The 20,207-nt window shown below is 32.5% G+C and overlaps 2 protein-coding genes across 3 annotated transcripts; one reads left to right on the top strand and one right to left on the bottom strand.

The window, feature by feature from the left end:
• The first annotated feature begins 742 nt into the window (after nt 1–742).
• LOC108909303 (endochitinase) lies at nt 743–5,915 on the top strand. The gene is made up of 11 exons (XM_018713612.1): nt 743–819; nt 2,908–2,962; nt 3,039–3,208; nt 3,377–3,542; nt 3,642–3,864; nt 4,390–4,513; nt 4,582–4,779; nt 4,832–4,913; nt 4,970–5,181; nt 5,233–5,505; nt 5,699–5,915. Exons 2-11 carry the CDS (start codon nt 2,911–2,913, stop codon nt 5,822–5,824), a joined length of 1,626 nt encoding a protein of 541 aa, XP_018569128.1. The 5' UTR covers nt 743–819; nt 2,908–2,910; the 3' UTR covers nt 5,825–5,915.
• A 2,420-nt stretch (nt 5,916–8,335) lies between these two features.
• LOC108909300 (O-acyltransferase like protein-like) lies at nt 8,336–19,433 on the bottom strand. 2 transcript variants are annotated; one of them, XM_018713608.1, is made up of 12 exons: nt 19,334–19,433; nt 17,485–17,624; nt 15,857–16,071; nt 15,124–15,221; nt 14,220–14,407; nt 13,256–13,434; nt 12,353–12,515; nt 12,034–12,242; nt 11,798–11,945; nt 9,951–10,122; nt 8,601–8,743; nt 8,336–8,484 (listed from the first exon to the last, which is right to left on the bottom strand). In XM_018713608.1, exons 1-12 carry the CDS (start codon nt 19,404–19,406, stop codon nt 8,350–8,352), a joined length of 1,863 nt encoding a protein of 620 aa, XP_018569124.1. In that variant the 5' UTR covers nt 19,407–19,433; the 3' UTR covers nt 8,336–8,349. The 2 variants fall into 2 exon arrangements, with proteins under 2 accessions (XP_018569124.1, XP_018569125.1); XM_018713609.1 differs by lacking the exons at nt 12,353–12,515; nt 13,256–13,434.
• Nucleotides 19,434–20,207: the final 774 nt, after the last annotated feature.

Below are 20,207 nucleotides of genomic sequence, written 5' to 3'. Positions count from 1 at the left end.
AAGTTTATTTGCTTCTTTAATTCATTGGTAGAACTGATTCATGCGTCAAAAAACTTGACAAAGTCTGTAGCAGTGTAAAACCACACTGTTTACCAATAAATTCGTGAATTAATTCATGAAGAACTTCGTCAACTTATTCATGAATAAATTGTCAATGTAAAACAGCTATTAGAAAGTGTATTGTGTATTGTGTATTGCTGTGATTATCTTTAACATAAACTTAATTTTTTTGTCATAGACACGATACATCTGAGTATAACAAATTCTTGAAATATTATTCAATGTGAACCTGTTTAGACCCCCTGCAATTTTATGAGCTGGTAGCAACTCAACAAGGGTAAGTTATTCTCTCAAATCTAAGAATACGCTTTATAATGTCCAGTCTAAAAGTCTAACTTGTTTGTTGAATTCTGTTGAAAGAAATTAGAAAATAATTGAAATATCTTCACGGAATCATGACCTTATTCTTGCAGCAAAACAAATACACATAAATCCAAAAATATTATGATAATAACACAACTCATGGTTTTTGTTCGTCTTAAATCTAGACCTAGGGGAATTGACGGGTTCGGGATCGAAATTCTTCGGCCAGAAGGCAGAGCCTCCCGAGAAAATGACTTTTTGTATCTTTTAGCATCGTTATTGCAGTGATATCTTATATTCCTGTGGTCGATGACACAAAAGTGTCGTCCGTCCTTCTCGCATATATAAAAGAAGACACCGTAGCATCGTCATTATTAACTATAACGCTAACGCGCGGTTAACAACCCGATTTTTAGGTGATTGTTTTTGATGCCTGTCGGTGTGACTGTGTAAACGGTATGTACCTTTGAAATTAGTCATAAATCAGAAATCAGGCTTACTATTTATGTAAATGTTTGACGATTGTCGGATTTAATAATAAAAAACACAGTCGTACTGCATTTAAGACGTTTCGCTTATTTTACTTGACCTTCTTCAGGATACATTTTAAAATTTAATTTCTGCAATACGTCTGGAAAATGTGTAAGATTATAAACCAATTATCAATTAATCTATAAGTTGAACAATACTAAGAAATAAAAAATATCATTAAAAGTATTGAGAAAACAGTTTGTTAATCACAACTAATAATAGCTTGCATATATACCCAATAAAACAATCAAATACACATTTTGCTTTTTAATAAAGAAATAGAATTTTATGTTAATTAATTAAAAACAAATTGTTTAATAGTTATATTAAGTTGTATATAAATTATTCTTATTTCTTCATAACATTTAATAATAATATGTTTTATTATATTGACTATATTTTAATTCATAGATTAATTGCAATACTGTTTATAATTGTAATGAAATAAATAAGTAAATAGTTCGTACAATTGTACTATTTGTCCTGAGGAAGATTGTGTTATATAAACAAAACGTTGATTTAGTAGCAGTGTGGTCCTTTTTCATCCTAACGCAGACGAATATCGTTTTGAATCATTATTTCATGGATATAATCCTCCAAATTTGAATGAGAATAATTTTGTAAAAAAAATCATCTGCGTGAATGAGATGTAATTTAATGAAAACAGTTTTTTTGGTGATGTAAACTGTAAGCAACATCATATGAACCATATTTAGTAACTCTATATTTATACAGGAGGTTTTGAAAAGAGTTGCCATAAATGCCAGACGCCAAAATTGATTTATTCCAAAATCAAGTTGTTTCATATACATTATTAAAAACACAATGCATTTATTATACTGAAATTTTAAAGGTACTAAACTTTTTTTGATCGTATCAAAATAAAGTCAAACAATGTTTTTCGATACTAGAAATTTAGGTAAGTTCAAAGATATCTAACCGCTAATATTGCGAGAAACAACTTCTCTATGGGCTGTAAGACTCAACCAGCATTGAATTACGCCATCAATATCTAGTGAATAGCTAGTAATACATAATTATTTAAAATAGCAGTTAAAATCACATATCTAAGTATAATTAATACAAAATCACATACCTGGTATATAAAATTGGTAAATAATAAAATAATTTAAAGAAATACCTCGTGTTTTTGTTGTTCTATCATCTCCCACTCAAAATTATTTTTAATAAGACGAATTTCCAGAAAAGTTATAGCTTAAATAACTGTACTTGAAAAAAAAAAAAGGTTTATAGATAGATATTAGAAATCGTTTGATTTGACACAGTCAGTAACGTTTTTTTTAAATGGTGCATTTTCTGCAAGTTTAACAAGAATTTTTTGAAATTGTTCGTTATAATAGACAATGTAGAAAACTTATCCTCTACAAAACAGACAAAAACTAACAACAAAGACGTAATTAACATTCTTACATTTTTTTCAAAACACCCTGCTTAAAAAAACTGTGGGACGAGGTTTTGTAGGGAATTTTCATTTAAATAAAAACATGTTTCGCAATTTTATTAAAAATTTTTTTTGTTAAGCTCCTAACGATAACATACAATTGTTATAATTTCCTAATATTATTTCTTCATGTTTTGCAATTTACCCAAATGAACAATCGGCTTAATCAAGGGATTACCAAAGCCAAAAAGTTTCAAAAACGGAATCGCAAATTATCCAATACCTTGAGGTACTTTAAAACTATTGTTGTGGCTGAATTCCCATTACTATCACTGATAACGATATAAACCTTTGTTTTCACACCTTACGATAAACAGAAAGTGAATCACAATCGTATTTTCCACATTTTTCAGTGCAATGCTATTTAGAGCGGGTTTGTTTATATAAAACAAATATTTAGGAGGCGTCTGATAATTATCTCGTAATATAAGATTACAACGCAGATAAAACCTTATATAAAAACTAAGAAACATTACCTTAATATACCTAGAAAAGTATTCGCTATCGATTATTGAACTTGTCACTAAGCATTTTTGCTCTCTTTGTTACAGAACATGTGGTTTTATCCAAGTCTAGTGTTATTAATATGTTCAACAACTGTGATAGGTAAGTCGGCGATAATTTTATTCACATGATGTGCAAGCAATTATACATTTAAATTTTGCAATGATGATTTTTTCAGAGGCTACACCTGCTAGAGTCGTATGTTACTTCAGCAACTGGGCGATATATAGGCCGGGTGTAGGAAGATATGGCATTGAAGACGTTCCGGTAGATCTATGCACGCATATCGTTTACTCCTTCATTGGAGTGGACGACAAGAGTTGGGGAGTTTTGGTCATAGACCCAGAGGTAGGAATTTTTATTCTACAACAGGAAGTTTTTTCTTGTTTTTATCACAAACTGCATCGTATTAACTCGAAATTGGCCTAAAATTTCAAGTATTTCGTTCCAGTTAAATAAAAAGTTCTCTTATGCTTAGGAAATTGAAATGTCAACAATTATTTGTTCTTGTTTTAGCTGGATGTGGACCAAAATGGATTCAACAACTTCACACAGCTGAAAACTACACATCCAAATGTAAAACTACAGATCGCAGTGGGAGGGTGGGCTGAGGGTGGCGAAAAATACTCCGCCATGGTAGCACAGAAGCCTAAGAGAGATTCCTTCATTGCTAGCGTAGTCAGTAAGTATCCTAAAGATATTTAGTAAAAAGTTGAACGATTTTCTTTTAAAAAATTTGTGAATTAGTGTAACAGACCTTTAATTGTTCTTATTCTTTGAGATTTTATGAACCAATACGGCTTCGACGGCTTCGATTTGGATTGGGAGTACCCGGGAGCAGCAGACCGTGGGGGCAGCTTCTCGGACAAAGACAAGTTCTTCTACTTCGTAGAGGAACTGAGAAGAGCTTTCGACAAGGAGGGAAAGGGATGGGAGATCACTATGGCGGTACCAATCGCCAAATTCCGTCTCCAGGAGGGGTACCATGTTCCCGAACTTTGCGAGTAAGTAGATATTGATCTTTCAAATTATGTATGCTGTTATCATTCATTGAGACAAACAAACGCGCTCCTTTGTCCATCTACCAAAACGTTAAAGCGACCATCGCAATGTCGGAACGCTCAAAGAATAAAAATATAATGGCAGTTGTCACAAATGGTGATTCAATGTGGCAATCTTCAAAACAACACCTTATTAATACCGGCGAATTAGATATTATATGTAATAAAAACGAAACGAGGCTCATTTATTATTCATAAAGCCGTTGTAAACCGACAATTGATATTCAAATCACGCGGGGATGTTTGTATTCATAAGGCGAGTCATCGCAATGACATTAGCCTTTGCAAATGTTTTCAAACCAAATTCATCTCGTGTGGTCAGTGACCTTAGAAAGTAAAAGAACACAATGAAGTTCAATGCGGAAGACGATAAGGGATAACTGTCACTGATATAGGAACTTGAACCATCAACAGGAGTTCGATAGTAAAGGCCAAACATCGAATTAAGGTGTAACTTTTTCTCTTCAGGCTGTTAGACGCCATCCACGTGATGTCCTACGACTTGAGAGGCAATTGGGCTGGTTTCGCTGATTCTCACAGCCCATTATACAAAAGACCTCACGACCAATGGGCCTATGAGAAACTAAATGTCGTAAGTATGGTTACTAAACCACAATCGAATCCTTTTTCTTGATTTTAAACCGTTTCTTGTTTATTCAGAACGACGGATTGCAACTGTGGGTCGACTTTGGTTGCTCGCCCAAGAAATTGGTCGTGGGTATTCCTTTCTACGGCAGGACTTTCACCTTGAGTCAAGGCAACAAAAACTACAATCCTGGCACGTACATCAACAAGGAGGCAGGTGGAGGCGATCCAGGACCTTACACAAACGCTACTGGATTTTTGGCTTACTACGAAGTAAGGATATATAAGAGTAAAGTTTGAATCAATTCAACATTTGCAATTTTAGATATGTACGGAGGTCATGGACAAAGAATCGGGTTGGACCAAGAAATGGGACGAGCAGGGGATGGTACCATATGCCTACAAAGGTAAATAACAAAGGATAACAAAATAACTTGAGGTAATTTATTGATGTGTCGCACAGGAACACAATGGGTTGGATACGAAGATCCAGAATCAGTTCAAATCAAGATGGACTGGATAAAATCCAAAGGATACGCAGGAGCTATGACTTGGGCCATCGACATGGACGACTTCCATGGGCTCTGTGGCCCTAAAAACGCTTTGATTCATATCCTTCACGCAAACATGAAGTCCTACAGTGTGCCAGAACCAACAGTGACTACCACACCAAGAGTAAGGGTCTTATCACATTAAAAATTGTAAATTAACCATATTATTTTTTAGCCTGAGTGGGCAAGACCACCAAGTACTCCACCTTCCGACGGTTCCAAACCTGTTTCGACTACCCCAAAACCTGGACAGTGGGTGCCCGATGCCTCGACCACCACAACAAGGAGACCGTCAACGTCAGCACCTGTAAGCACGACGTCTGCGCCAGCAGCTCCGGAGGCTCCTTCCGTACCCGTTGAGGAAACCTCTTCTACCACTTCCTCTAACGAGATCGATTACCCAGCGGAGTGCAAAGGGGATTTCATGGCACACGAAGACTGCGATAAGGTGAGTAGACAACGAAACACAGAATTAATTTACGCCAAGAAAATTTCTTCCGAGTTCGTTTCTACTGCATTTTCCTTCTTCCAAACTTTAAATAACGAATATTCCTTGTAGTAGATTTTTTTATATTTTGCTGGAAGTAGAATATTTCGCTTACAGTGGCTCACTCACTAATATAATGTACTATTTTTTTCAGTATTATCGTTGTGTTCATGGTAAACCCATGGTGTTCAGCTGTAAACCCGGGACAGTTTACCACACTGTGAGTTTCATCTGTGACTGGCCTGCCAACGCAGATAGGGAGAAGTGCAAGGCGGAATGACTAATTGAAACCCTTTGAACTGATAGCTTTTAAGGTTTTTTATGTTAGATACGTATTTATTTTTCAATAAAATTTGTAAGTTTTATAATAATTTTATTTTTTATTTTATACAGGATAAATGTCTAAGAACCTGACGCACAGAAAAGTCTAAAACTGTTTATTTCATTTAAAAATTTAAATAAAATTTGACAATTGTCAAAAATTCAGTTAATGCCTATAAAAGGGGAAATTTATTGAAGATGTTCAGCTAGAAGTGAGCAGTAGCACACGAACATTATTTCAAAATCAGAGCATAAGGTTGGATTTGATTTTAACAAGGAATTTGCACATACTTCTATAGATAGAAGTATGTGGGAATTTGAGTGAAAATCATACATACAGGGTGGCCAAATGAAAACGAAACAGAGCCATTTTCAGGAACTGCGTCAAGATTGTACAAAAACGCTCAGACCCGTCGATTTTAGATTAAAGGGGGACATTCTTTGCTGGTATTTTTGACTCCGCCATTTTCACCCCCACGCAAGGGTAAGCATCACCCCAAAATATTTAAATGGCATTGGGGGTTGAGTAATATTTCTTTCTACTCTTACTATTCTCTTTACAACAGACTTTAAATTTTATAATTCCGCCCAATACTTATTAAGAATTTTGACTTTAAAGTTGAAACTTATGTACAAACAATTAGTAACGATAAAAATGTCAGTCATTCGAGTTAAGTACGCCAATGGTATACATTTAGTATTTCTTTGGTTTTTGGCGATTTGTTATCAGTTTCGTAAATAAAAACACAATTGTAAAAACAGAAATGAATGCTATACACACACAATGAACGTAAAATTAGTGGATTCCAAATTATTTTGTAGTATTATTTGGAAGCGTTGGTTGGTAGTTTATTTAATTGTGTTTTTGAAAATTAAACACTATGGTTTATTCCATTGCGGAAAGGGTAGATATCATTTCGCTTTACTTTTTACTGTTTCGTTTTCATTTGGCCACCCTGTATATCATTCAATTGACATCATCAGAATTCTCCAAAATTTCCAATATTGGCACATAACAACCGATTGAAAAAATTGAACTGGCATATCGGTATAATAATTTCAGTAAAATTTCGTTGGTATTTTAGAGTTAAACTCAAAATATCACAGGAAAACAAAATTGAGAAGTGGCAAACTCATAAAACAACAAAATATGTGACGAAAGGAAAACATTCTTGTAAATACTTGTATGAATGTACTTACAAGGAAAGCAATTATATAAGAAAAATAGTTGCAGAAGTGTTTATTTTTAAGAAATGAAAGACGCGAAAAAATGGTACTCATAAAACCTTGATCATGCTCAAAAAGCATTAACTATAATCAGATAAAATGTTGTGGGTGAGTTTCCTATAAAAATTTTTCTTATACGATCTAGATCTTTGATAGATCTGAAACCAAAACGAAAAAAAGTGAGGTTATGTAAATTTCTGCAATTGTAAATATGGAATAAAGAAACGTGAAGGGGACAAAGAAAATATCGCGGTAGTAAAGACCTACCTAAACACTCTAAAAACAACCCAGAGGACGAGCAGATGACAGACAGGAAATCAGCCTGGAGTAAAATAAGATCTATTAAAAATTTACCAACAGAAGCTAGGCAACACACAACAGTTCAAACAAGTAAGTTGTAGTTCAGGAGATCGAACGTTTATGATCGAGGAAAAAGATACAATGTTGTCCAAACAAGTCCGGAATAGGAAACAGGTACAGGGTGGCACAAACAATCCCCGAAAAGGAAACGAGTACAGGGTGGCTCAAAGAAAACCACAATAGGATTAACTACAAAGTGACCGTAAAAACCAGAAACAAGGCACATGCGATAATCAAAGTGAGTTGGATTTAGGAATAAATTCTAGTAACAGTGGACTAAGAATAACTAGATCAGGGAAAACAGGTGTTGAAATGAAAAATTGTAGCTCACTTTGTAATTGGTTTTTATTATTAATAAAATAATTGTAAATTTGCGAAGATTGTGATACTTTTGAGAGGTTTAGATTAAAAAATAAAAATAATAACAATGAATTCTGTTAGTGAAAACTTAGAGAAACAAAAAAACGTTAAATTCAAGTAAAAATCAACTTCAACAAAGGAAATAATTTATCTGCAGGAAAATAAATATAATAATTCTGTAAAATAATAAAATAAAAACATATGTAGCTTATTTTTCTATAGCTTACAATTTCAATTGGTTAATCAAATTCTATTCTATATCTATTTTGATTAGATAGGTAAACATTTATATTTTGTTTTTCCTAGTAAAATCAAAAGGGTATTCTTTTTCCTTTTTTTTTGTTTGAGTAAGAAGGAAATGGATAACTCGAGTAAATTTCTGCATTAATAACACAATTATAAGGAATAAAATTGACAAAACCATTGCCTTAAATTCTTCTTTCAGTCCTTATTGCCAAGAACTAATATCTTTTTTATGTTCGACCCCAAAAACCACGACCCAAGAGATAAAAATACAAAGTACTTCTAGGAAATATTTTATTTTGTTTTCTGTTTGGATCCCCATTTACCCATTATCATATAAATAATCTTTAACAGGGGCCTCTCGATAACCAAGTGCAGGATCAGTCCCAGAACAATTGCTTGAACAATATTGAATAATGAAATTTTGATCTGAAACAAAATTTTGATGCTTTAGTACACAAAATTTTTTTAATATAGGCACCTATAGTAAAACTATATCCTATATGCTTATATCCTATTGAAACTGTTAAAACAAATATGCTTACTAAAAAGAAATAGGACATTTCCAGCATAGAGGTCCACGTGGTTGTTTTGTAATACACAATTAGAAGATGAAATATATAAATCGAGAAGATCCATCTTGACATAAATTCTAGAGGGCTGGCTTCACACAGACTCTTCACAAATCCTAAAAAAACATACGTTTTGCTACTCCGTATATGTATCTGAAATTCGCCACTGGTTGGCGCAAACAGGGAATTTGCATATTAGTGCACTATCAACGTTGCCAGTTATTTTTAACTCAACCTACATCGTGGGAAGTGACAATGATAGCAGCGTGTCATTTTAAAGTCACCAGGAGCAACCAAATAATAAAATGTTTGTCAGATTGGTTCAACACTGTAGCACACCCACCCTGTGTAGTCATGTACTTGTATATTTGTGGATGTGTACAAATATGTGTTGGCAACTAACAATGCACGTGGTAAGGGGTGGGAGATAGTGTGGGTCAACGGTGAACAAGCGAAGGGAGTCAGTGGTTGCCTGGTTTTTAGGCAGTACATCTAATTTGTTATTAAGTTTCAACGAATTCCACACTCTGAGGTCCTCCTAGTTAAAGGTGGTAGGTTACAATATTTGAGAAAACAGACATTTTAAACGCCGTGGAAGAGGATCCTGGTAATAGTATTTGAAGATCAGCCACAAAGTTTCAAGTGTTATTTTATAAAAATCAGATTAGTAAACAGATTATTTATATTCGTGTATTTCATTTATCATTATTGATTATTGTTTGAGTTTTTTGCTGAGTTACTTGTTAAGATTCATAGTTTATCGTATTTAAAGGAATTAAACGTTCGTTCTTCTGGAATAACAGAGCTCGTGGCGAACGCCCACTCAACAAAAGTAACGCAGCAAGGAGTATATGAGATTTAACAACAATGCACAACCCAGTTCACAATTGTGTATGCTTTGCGACTAAAACACCCCGTTCTTTGAGGTTACACTAGATTGTCCTATGGGAACAGGCAAAAACAAATAAATTTAAACTATCAAAAATAAGAAAATACAATAAATTTATTAAGAGTTCAAAAGGCGAAATTGATTTTCGAAACATGAGCAACTTTTTGTCTGTTTTTTTTTTTAGTGTGAGATTTTCGGTTAGGCAAAACTATTTTTATAAAAATAACTTGGTTGATTCTATTGGCGCAATATCATTAATTTTTTAAATTTCGTTCGCACACCCAATAAAAAAACTACCATTATAAAGTTAAATATACTTTGTATACCTTAGATTTTTAGCAATAAGGAATATATTTTTTCAGCTCTCAAAAAATAAATTATACCAAATCAGCTAACAAAAAGTATCCCATAACATTATGTCAAAAAAAACTTACCGCCTATATTATGGGACATTCCTAATATGCCAATTCCTATCCCCACAGAAAACAAAGGCTTTAGCAAGGACCCAATGATCGCCGAAAGCAGAAGTGGGTACTCGTAAAGGGACAAAGCTAAGACTAAAGCTGAAAGGCCATAAAATCCCACGGCCCATATGACTGTTTTGACCTGTAACACTGCGCTGTTAGCAATAAACATTTAGTTATTTTTATAGGGTATTTCATTTTTTACGGTAGATACCACTACTAGCGTTACCAGTTTTGTATTATACATATTTTACTGGACATTGCATATAGGGTAAATTTTTAATGTGTACATATGAGAACATGTAACTAATAGTTGTTTCTTTGCAAAATACGCATTATTTTTTAAATGAAAACTTGTTGAGAACCGCTGACTTCATTGTGTGTATCACGTGACACCTTTCCCTTATTGTATTGCAATCCATTTTTTAATATTACAATTTCTGAGTGTGCTATAGTCAGAGGTTATATCTTTACTATGAGCTCTAAATTAATTATTTTAATTTAATGAGTTGTGTGCATGTTGATGAGAAGACTATGACAACTTTAGCTTGACAGGTTGACTAAACTTAGTTTGCAGTAACTAAACTGTTTAAACATATCAATTTAGCATAATTAATTAAGTTTTTATTTGTTTTCACGTTGCATTAGAGTTACATTTATTCTTCAGTAAAAAGCTAAAAGAATGTTCAGGATTGTTAGTTTCTCTGGATTATAAGTCTTGGAAAGAAAACCAGTTTGTATAGGGTGATTCACAAATGGCGACCAAAAATGAAAACTCGTATTCTTTGGTGAATTTTAAGGGGAATCTTTCCTATAAAGTTTTTGTCTGGACGCTTCGTTAAAAAGATACAGGGTGTTAACCTTCAAAATATATTTTTAATTTTTTTAAATAATTTAAAAACTAGTAAGTGAAATAATTTGAAGTTGGGCATATGCACTTATGTAAACATTGTTCAAAATCTGAAGGCTTCTCCTAAAATTTACATGCTCCAGTGGCGGAGATACAGGGTATCGGTGGCATATTTTTTTTAAATAAAATTGTACGCCACTGCGATTTTTTAAGTTTTACTCGAAGAATCAGGCTTTTTTCGAAAAACATAAGAGAGGAATAATTTGTAGAAAATTGAAAAACGAATCCGAAAATATAAGGGTTGTTACCGTAAACCTGTGGTGTACTATTTTATTTAGAAAAATATTCCACCGATACCCTGTATCTCCGCTACTGGAGCATGTAAATTTTAGGAAAAGCCCTTGGATTTTGGACAATGTTTACATAAATACATGTGCCCAATTTCAAATTATTTCACTTACTATTTTTAAATTATTTAAAAAAATTAAAAATATTTTTTGAAGTTTAACACCCTGTATCTTTTTAACGAAGTGTCCTAGATAAAATCTTTATAGCAAAGATCCCCCTTAAAATGTCTATTTCTACATGGTCAGAAAGTTTTTCCGTTTTGTATAATATAAAAAAGGGACTTTTTACTGTTTTTATGTTTTCTTCGATCATTATTTCTTTGATAATTAATTTCAGTTTCATCAAACTTAAAATTATGTAAACATTTTTTAATTTTCCTACATAATTTTCTTACCGCATGATTTGGCAACCTCGCAGTTCGTTGGAGCGCACCCTCCATATGAACAGCGGTTTTCAAAATTATATGGATCGACGGATTAAAAAAAAATCTGTATATATTTGTAATTTTGGAATATGAATTGTACCTACTATCTTCTATTAAACATATGTACACATTTATTATTCATCATGCAGGTTTCTTTATTTTTCGTTTATCAGAAATTATTACAAATTTATTTACCTTGGTCACTTCTATCCTCGTATTCTTATATCTGCGATATACAGCTCCAAAGAGTATACCTACGAGATAACTACTAAAATTTAGAAAAAATGAAGTGTGGAAATAGTAAACATAGTCGTTCTTGAAAACCTTCTCCATTTCAAGAAATCTAAAACACAAATCATCAAATCCAAACTTTTTTAAATGTAAATAAATTAATAAAATATATTTTATTTTTATTTTAAAACATTACTAACTCAGCTCTTATTGGAAAAGTAACTACCGTTTCTAGGTTATGTACCGTGTAGACATTATACATAATGTATGCATTAACCCCTACAACACACAGCAACACTGCTCCAAAAAGTTTTAATCCAAAGTTCAATTTGTACATCAAGTAAAAGAGTGCCATGCACGCTGCGTACGCTTGAAAATCGCAAGCCATGTGCCAAGACGATAAGTTACACTGGAAAAAAATATCTGTAATTAGATAATTACTTGTCAAAATGACAAATTTGTAAACGCAGAAACTATAAAAACGTGATGTAAAAAAATTCATTTGTCTTCCACACTTACCATATCCTTAACGTAAAAAAAATTATTAATTAACAACAAATTTGCCCACCAATGCGTCTGACAAGCTTCTTTATCGCACTGTAACATATCTGCCTGCGGTCCATCAAAAAACGTATATGTCATATAAGTTAGTCCAATATAAAATATAAGAGGAAGTACAAATCTAGAAATTGAATAATGTCAAATTATTCGTAACAAAATTGTCGAATTGATTATGAATTTCTAATATATCACTCTACAGGGTGATTCAATAACAATGGGAAAGTCGAAAGCTGAAGATACTACACGTGAAATGGTTACCATTGGCACAAACATGCCTTATCCGAAAGTAGATAGCTTCGGAAATACAGGGTGTTGAAAGTTAAAATTTTAAATCGTTTTTTTTGCGATTATTCTGAAAATATGTAGGTTAGGAACTTGAAAACTTGTGAAACTATATTTTTTTAGGCGAAGAATAAGATGCGTATTGTAATTTCAGCATTGCTCATAGAGGGCGCCACTTACTACCAATTTTACCGAAAATTTAGTTAATAACTTTTTATCCTTTATGTCTAACATGAAACTTGATTCAAAACCTGAAAGAGCTATAATTTTTCCATTAATGCTCTTACCGTTTCCTTTGAAGATAGTTAAAAATTCTTGGGTTCTCGAACAACTTTATCAAATACAGTTTTTAACGAAACCAAAAACTTTGCTTAGGGAAAATTTCACATTTTGAAATTTTTTGGACATCCTGTATGTTTTATTACATATTTGATTACTGCTCATGGCTTCTCAAGATAAAAAAATTATCCGGAATAACTTTTTCTCGAAAAATCAACAATAAAAAAGTTTACAACAGTGCGGTACCCCATTCGAGGACACACTGAACACTTCTCCGGAATGTAGTTGGGTGTTATTTACCTTAAATACCTGGAGGTCAAAGCTTCTGCTATCACTTTCAAAGACAACTTTTTGTTGTCAGACCTCTCTACCGCGTTGTACACCTGGATGGTGTGAAACCAGCCAGACATTAAAAAATTTGACTGGATCACGTGGATTCCAAAATTTATCAACAATCTTCTAAACCAGCTGAGTGTAAACTGCAAAAGATTATAAATGTAGAATATACATACGCCTTTAAAAGGGATAGTAATGGAGACCAGTTTCAAAATATGCCCCACAAGTCTCTGCGTCATCAAATTCTGGGAAGTCACGGAAACAATGTGAATTGATGATTGAAGTACAGACGACTCAACAATAGGTGTTTCAAAAACAGCGAAAAATTTTAGAGAAAATGTGTTTTTTGTTTATTTTTCAGCAAAGGCAATGCAAATACAACCGATAAGTCTTTGGGAGTAATATTGATTGTTTGGTAAAAGTCCAAAAAGTAAAAGAGTGTTAAAAGTTTTATAGTGGTGTAGACGATATTGATAATGGTAACGTTGGTAGTGGAAAATGCATAGCAAAAAATCAATACCAAAACTTTACTGAAAATGCTAAACGAGAGATTGGAAAAATATGGTTGAAATTTATAGAAAATTCTCTTAGGTCACTGTCATCAACGGTAGCATGATCTTACGTAGAAGAATCAGTTGAAGACAAATAAAAGGAAAAAAGATGCTCTTGTTAAACTTCGACGTGAAGTACCATTTTTTTGAGTCGAAACGATCCTGAAACTGCTATGTGTGTCGTTCTTACGCTTCTAATGGATTATTTCTCCGGCCAAAACAAAAAACTCTAATTTATATTCTTCTATTTAACAATTTCAGATGTTTTGTTGGGAGCGAGGAAATATTTTACTAAAATTTAACAGTGTGCAAGCTGACTATCAATTCAGTTTTTCTGTAAATTGACTTGAATATAATTTTTCGATTCTGACACTTACGTCCTCCAATAACCTAGTGTTCGTCTGATAAACGGTAAAAGCTGCCCCTATACTGTGATGAGCCACCACAATAGAGATGATGAATATCCTGAAACCTTGAAAACACTTCAGCTTGTTATAGTCCGCATTCCTTATTGGTTTTCTTAGGGATTCCCAATTGCTGAGGACTGACAGAACTGTGACGAATTCTAAAAATATAAAAATTCTGAGTATTGCTCTCAATGTACATCCACTAAGGTCGGCGAGGTACGATATTAGAGAAAATATAGGCCCTAGAGCTTCCGGACAAAAAAATATTCAATAAGTCGACCAAGAGAAATCGCTGGAAATAGTTTTCAATCTACATACCAAAACATAGAGTTGAATTTTTCTCAGAAATGTTTCCTATTCAGGTATATTAAATAGTGCAAATATGGATAGCCGCATTTATTTCGCATAGCTTTTGTTATTGTCATTTTGTTCTATCTCCCGAGAGAAAGGGTGGGGGAAGCCCCTAATGTCTGAGAAAAATGCAAGGGAATCTTAGACATGGTTAGATACTTTTCCAATCTTAAAAGTAGTGACATCTGTTCCACAATCAGCTTAGAATATAGCTCCTGATCCGCGAAATGAATTACCACTTTCTATATTTTCTACACGTGTCAAAATAAAAAATGGCGACCGACGTTAACAAGCAAGAGTTGACTTTAAAATATCTCTTCAAGTTAATTTTTCGTTAAAAAACTGCAACTGTTGGACAACCTATACCGTACCTATATCGTATGTCGATAGTGACATGCCACATTTATCGCACTCGCGCAACCGTGCGTGCTCCAAACAATTCGTTTATAATGGTTTATTTCACTCATTTCGATATAATGTACTATTGAAACCTTATTTAGAAATTTGAATACAATTTACGTACTTTGTTTTGGCAAATCCCCTCCCTGGTTGTTCCTTCTTGATAACATATCAACCACTGTTGCGAAAATTACAAGTGCTGAGTAACCCGCAAGTAACAACCTAGAAAAAATGTTTTAATATATACTCATTTCACAGATTTCACTATATTTGGAAACATCGTGGTGGAATGGTATTTTTTGGAAGTCTTTTTTTTTGGTTTATGTTTTTGAATGAAAGAAATTAGCACCCCTTGGTTTTATTTATCTCACAACTTTTTTCTACGTTAGTCAATTCCAACGAGAAAATTAACTTTTAATACTATATTTCATTTAGAAACTTTGTTTACTCTTCCCATTTTTTCGTATACTCAATGGTTTACGAGCAAAAATATAAATTATTTTTTCTTGCCGATTAGGTACCTACGCATAATTAGTATAACAGTTACTTACCAAAAACGATTATCATTTTTGACACGCTTTTTTATGAATAGGATATAATAAAAAAAATAAAAGCTATTTTTTTTGGGCCATTTTGAGATTTGTATATTTCATTATGAAACACCTTATATATTAAATAATTTTCTTGACGTATGATGTGTCAAACTCATATAGATGATCACCTTCCATGTGAACAGCGGTTCTTAAAATGTATATTGTAAATTAAATAAAAATGTATATACTCATAAATACTTATAACTTATAACTATACTACTTGTCATATTGAAAAGTTATATTAAGAAGTTTCATTTTACTTACAAGGTGAAATAAGCTTTTAATGGCAGCCCCTGCATGTTCTCTTTGCATTTGATATTCTTTACACTGGTGCGAAAAGATATATTTTGCAGATGTCTGTTCTCTAGTTCCGTGATATGTGCCGCTAGCCTTTCTTGGTCAGAAAAGTACTCCTTGGGAATGCATTTGGCACGATATATGACATCCCGTTTTATATACCGCTTTTCTTTTTTAGCGCCCTACAACAAAAAAATAAGAACAAGCAGCACTTAGTTTTTTTTTTAAGAATTTCAGATAAATACCTATACAGGGTGTGCCATTTAACACTCCCGCTGCCAATATCTCCGAAATGAAGAAATTATTTTAGTTTAGGAAATTGGGATTGTTAGGTCCCTCGAATAGCTTCAAATTGGAGTTAGAATTGTTAGTTCAAATCTTTCTGTATAGATGGCGTGGCGATACTAAAAAATGTTTTAATCCCTGGAACGTGGAAATACAGTCCATCCGAAAGATCGTTAAATTTTGAGTAATTTTGGTAATATAAAGTTTTTCCCTATATTTACTTGTTTTACTATATATATAGGGAAAAACTTTATATTACAAAAAGTACTCAAAATTTAACGATCTTTCCACATTCTAGGGAACAAAAAATTTTTTAGTATCGCCACGCCATCTATACAGAAAGATTTGAACTAACAATTCTAACTCCAATTTGAAGCTATTCGAGGGATCTAACAACCCCAATTTCCGAAACTAAAATAAATTTCTTAATTTCGGAGATATTGGCAGTGGGAGTGTTAGGTAAATGGCACACCCTGTATATTCATAATCGTAGATTTATATGGAATCATAATTTATCGTAACACTTGACAACATTTTAATTTAATCAAACACCCTGTAGTTTTCAAAATATTAATTTAGAATATACAGTGCTATTTTTTTAAAACCTGACATAGTCCAAGTTTTTTATTTAAAGTGATAATAATAATAACATAATAATAATTAGTACTTCCAAATGCAAATTTGTAAGAAATAACTAGATTAAGATAAATTTACAAATAATTATTTCAGGTGTTGCCAGATTTCTGCAGTAGCCACAAAAACGAAATTTTTTCAATAGCAACACCGTATTTTTTTAACATAATTGAATTAAAACGTTACTTTTATATACATTCAAATACAACAGTTTTCAAATAACACAATGACCATACAATAATGACAGCTCCTTTCAAACAACACAATTTTTGTTTAATATCCAAGGCCTACTATTAATATTTTAGCTTCTTTTAGTTCCTGCCGGCTGCAGATTAGTTTCGTTGTTTTTGCTGATTGTTCGAAAACGGCTACTCCAATAAGGAAATGTGACTAATATTTTTTATTCAGAATTTGAATGTTTGTCAAATTATGTCAAAAAAAAACACAGTGTTGCCATTCCATTAAAAAATATATCGTTTTTGTAGCTACAGCAGAAATCTGGCAACACCGGTAAGAATTGTTTGTAAATTTTTCTTAATCAAGTTATTTCCTTCACTTCAAATAAAAAAGTTGGCCAATGTCGGGTTTTAAAAAAATAGAACATATAAGAAATATATTTAGCAATTACCCACATTTTAATAATCGCTTTTATTCAAACCGTTTTAATTTATACGAACCTCAATGACCTGCCACAGTTTGTTATTTCTGTCAGTCGGCGCTAGAACCAGTTTAATTTTGCAATATTCGTTACTTTCTCTGTTACATCCAATATAGTCGTCCATATCGTACAATTGAGGGAGCAATTTGTAATCATCGTCTAGAATGGAGAAATTTAATAATAATAATAATAATAATAATAATAATAATAATAATAATAATAATAATCATAATCGCCTTTATTGAAAAAGAAGCAAAAAACATTGCATACAATACATTGAAGAAAAAATAAAACCGTACACTCATGGAGAAGTCTAGTTAAAAGCTATTTCACTTAACCACGAATGAACGGTAACAGATATCTAGAACCAAGTACATAAGAACAAAATATAGTGCATAAAAGTACTAACTAAGGGAGGATATAATTTGCAAAGCGAACATAATACAATTACAGAAAAAAGCAAAAAAAATACAATTTTTTCTTTTAATTCTTTATTTACTGAGCAGGAAAGCTTTGAATTTCCTCTTAAATTTCAACGAATTTAAATGTAGGAGTTCTTCCGGAAATGAATTTAATAGCTTAACAGAATTGTATGTAATAGAGCGACGAAAGAGAGCAGTGTGTTAGTTTAAACTTATGACGAATATTGACTCCATGTATATTAGTAAGTGGAATAAGTTTATTTGTCAGTGGTAAAGGAGAATTCTTTTCTTTTGTTAAACGGATAAGAAAATTGCCAAAATGATGCAATCTACGATCCTCCATCTTAAGCCACTTAAGCTCACGAAAAGTATGAGAAATATGATCGTACTCCCTTAAGTTAAAAATGAAACGAGCACAACAATTCTGCACAAATTGAATTCTATTTCTGCTAACACTATCCAAAGAAAAACTGTACAATAAATCACAGTAATTAAAATGAGATAAAACAAGTGATTCACAAAGAGATTTCTTTAATGAGTAATTGAAAATATGTCGATTAGAGTATAGAAGTTTTAAAGATATAAAAGACTTTTGCAATATTTTCTGTACATAGTATCTAAAGCGGAAGTCAGAATCTAATCTAATACCAAAATTTTTAGTAGAGTAAACATAGGGCAAGCGCACATTATCAATGGCTATAATAAAATTTTCTTTAAGAATATTAATATGACTTCTGCTGCTAAAAAGCATTAATTGTGATTTATATGGATTTAATTTCAAATTGCGATCTGCTAACATGTGTAAATCACGGTTAATTGTTTCCAAAGCATGTACAAAGTCCTTTCGCTCAAAGTCTAAATAAATTCGAGTGTCATCAGCGAATGCTTGAATCTTACAGTTCACAATAGACTTAAGGATATCTGATGTGTAAATTAAAAACAACAGTGAACCAAGGACGGACCCACAAGTACACCAGAATTAATATTTATGTCAGTTGATATTATCACTCAGAAATCTTTGTGAACGATTAAATAGGTATGATTTCATCATTTTAAGTGACAATTTGTCAAAGCCAAAGTATTTCAATTTAGAACAAATTAACTCGTGATTGATAGCCTTCGAGAAATCCAGCAAAACCAGCTCACAGTCTCTGCCACAGTCACGACCTTGATAATATCGTCAGTAACTTTAGCCAGTGCTACAGAGGTACCAAATCCCTTCCTATCCGCACTGACAATCAGGTAAAATTTTATCAGTATTAACATAACTGTACATTTGCCGATATAGAATTTTTTCAAATATTTTTGAAACTACAGGAAGAATACTTATAATTCTTAAATCTGAACAAGTGGAGGGATTAAGAATCTTGGGAAGAGGAATACCTATAGAAACTTTACACGATTTAATCCTGTTTATTTTAAAAATATAAAGTAAAAAGTACTTACCTGAAATTGTGATTGACGCGTGCAATTTTAAAGTTAATAACATACAGAATAGTCCCAAACCCATAGGGAACATTGTGTAAAAACGGTGTCTACCACTGGACTGATATGGACGCGAGAACCATTTGATAGAATAATATCTAATTATATAATCACTGGTTACGTAAGAAGCCACTTGTAAATTATGAATTGTATTTAAATATTAACGATATCTAGATTTCATGTCAAAATTATTAGGTTGTGTCTGATAACACTGCGAATCCTATGTTCTGTTAATATTCCTCGTTTCAAAGAGTTGTAGAGGATTCAAACCAGAGTACCTCAATAAACGCAAGCTTTAATTACCTACATGCGATAAACCACCTTTGTACATTTTTAAAAAGTAATAGTTATTTACGTGCCAAAATCCCAAAATCAATGTCGTACTGTAAAAACTGCAAAACGTCGACATTTCTGGTAACAGTCAACTGTAATACATACCTACTTTATTTTTAATGCAATTTTTAACGTAAGATCTCGGTACAGTTACTTTACAGCAAGATACACTTTCCGTACTAAAACTTCATCAGATATAGTTGATTAGCTTGACGTAGATTAGATATTAGTAAAAATCGATCGAAAATAATATATACAATGAAAATATAAGGTTGCGCCAAGAAAAAAAGTTGTGCTATTTGCAGAAAAAAATGAAAAACTGCAAAAATACTCAAAAATGACGTGTTTTTTCTAACATTTTCCAACATAACTTCTTAAATATGCAGTTTACAGAAAAAACTATTACTGATGAAATTGTTTGTTATGAAATTTGCTACAAGATAGAATTGTTTTGATACCTGCACATATCATATTTTTGTTGCTAAATAGTCAAAACAACGTA

This window comes from Anoplophora glabripennis, unplaced genomic scaffold, assembly GCF_000390285.2.
Source record: "Anoplophora glabripennis isolate ALB-LARVAE unplaced genomic scaffold, Agla_2.0 scaffold445, whole genome shotgun sequence".
Classification (NCBI taxonomy): domain Eukaryota; kingdom Metazoa; phylum Arthropoda; class Insecta; order Coleoptera; family Cerambycidae; genus Anoplophora; species Anoplophora glabripennis.
The sequence above is the reverse complement of the archived record's forward strand: the minus strand, read 5'-3'. Positions and strand labels throughout refer to the sequence as shown.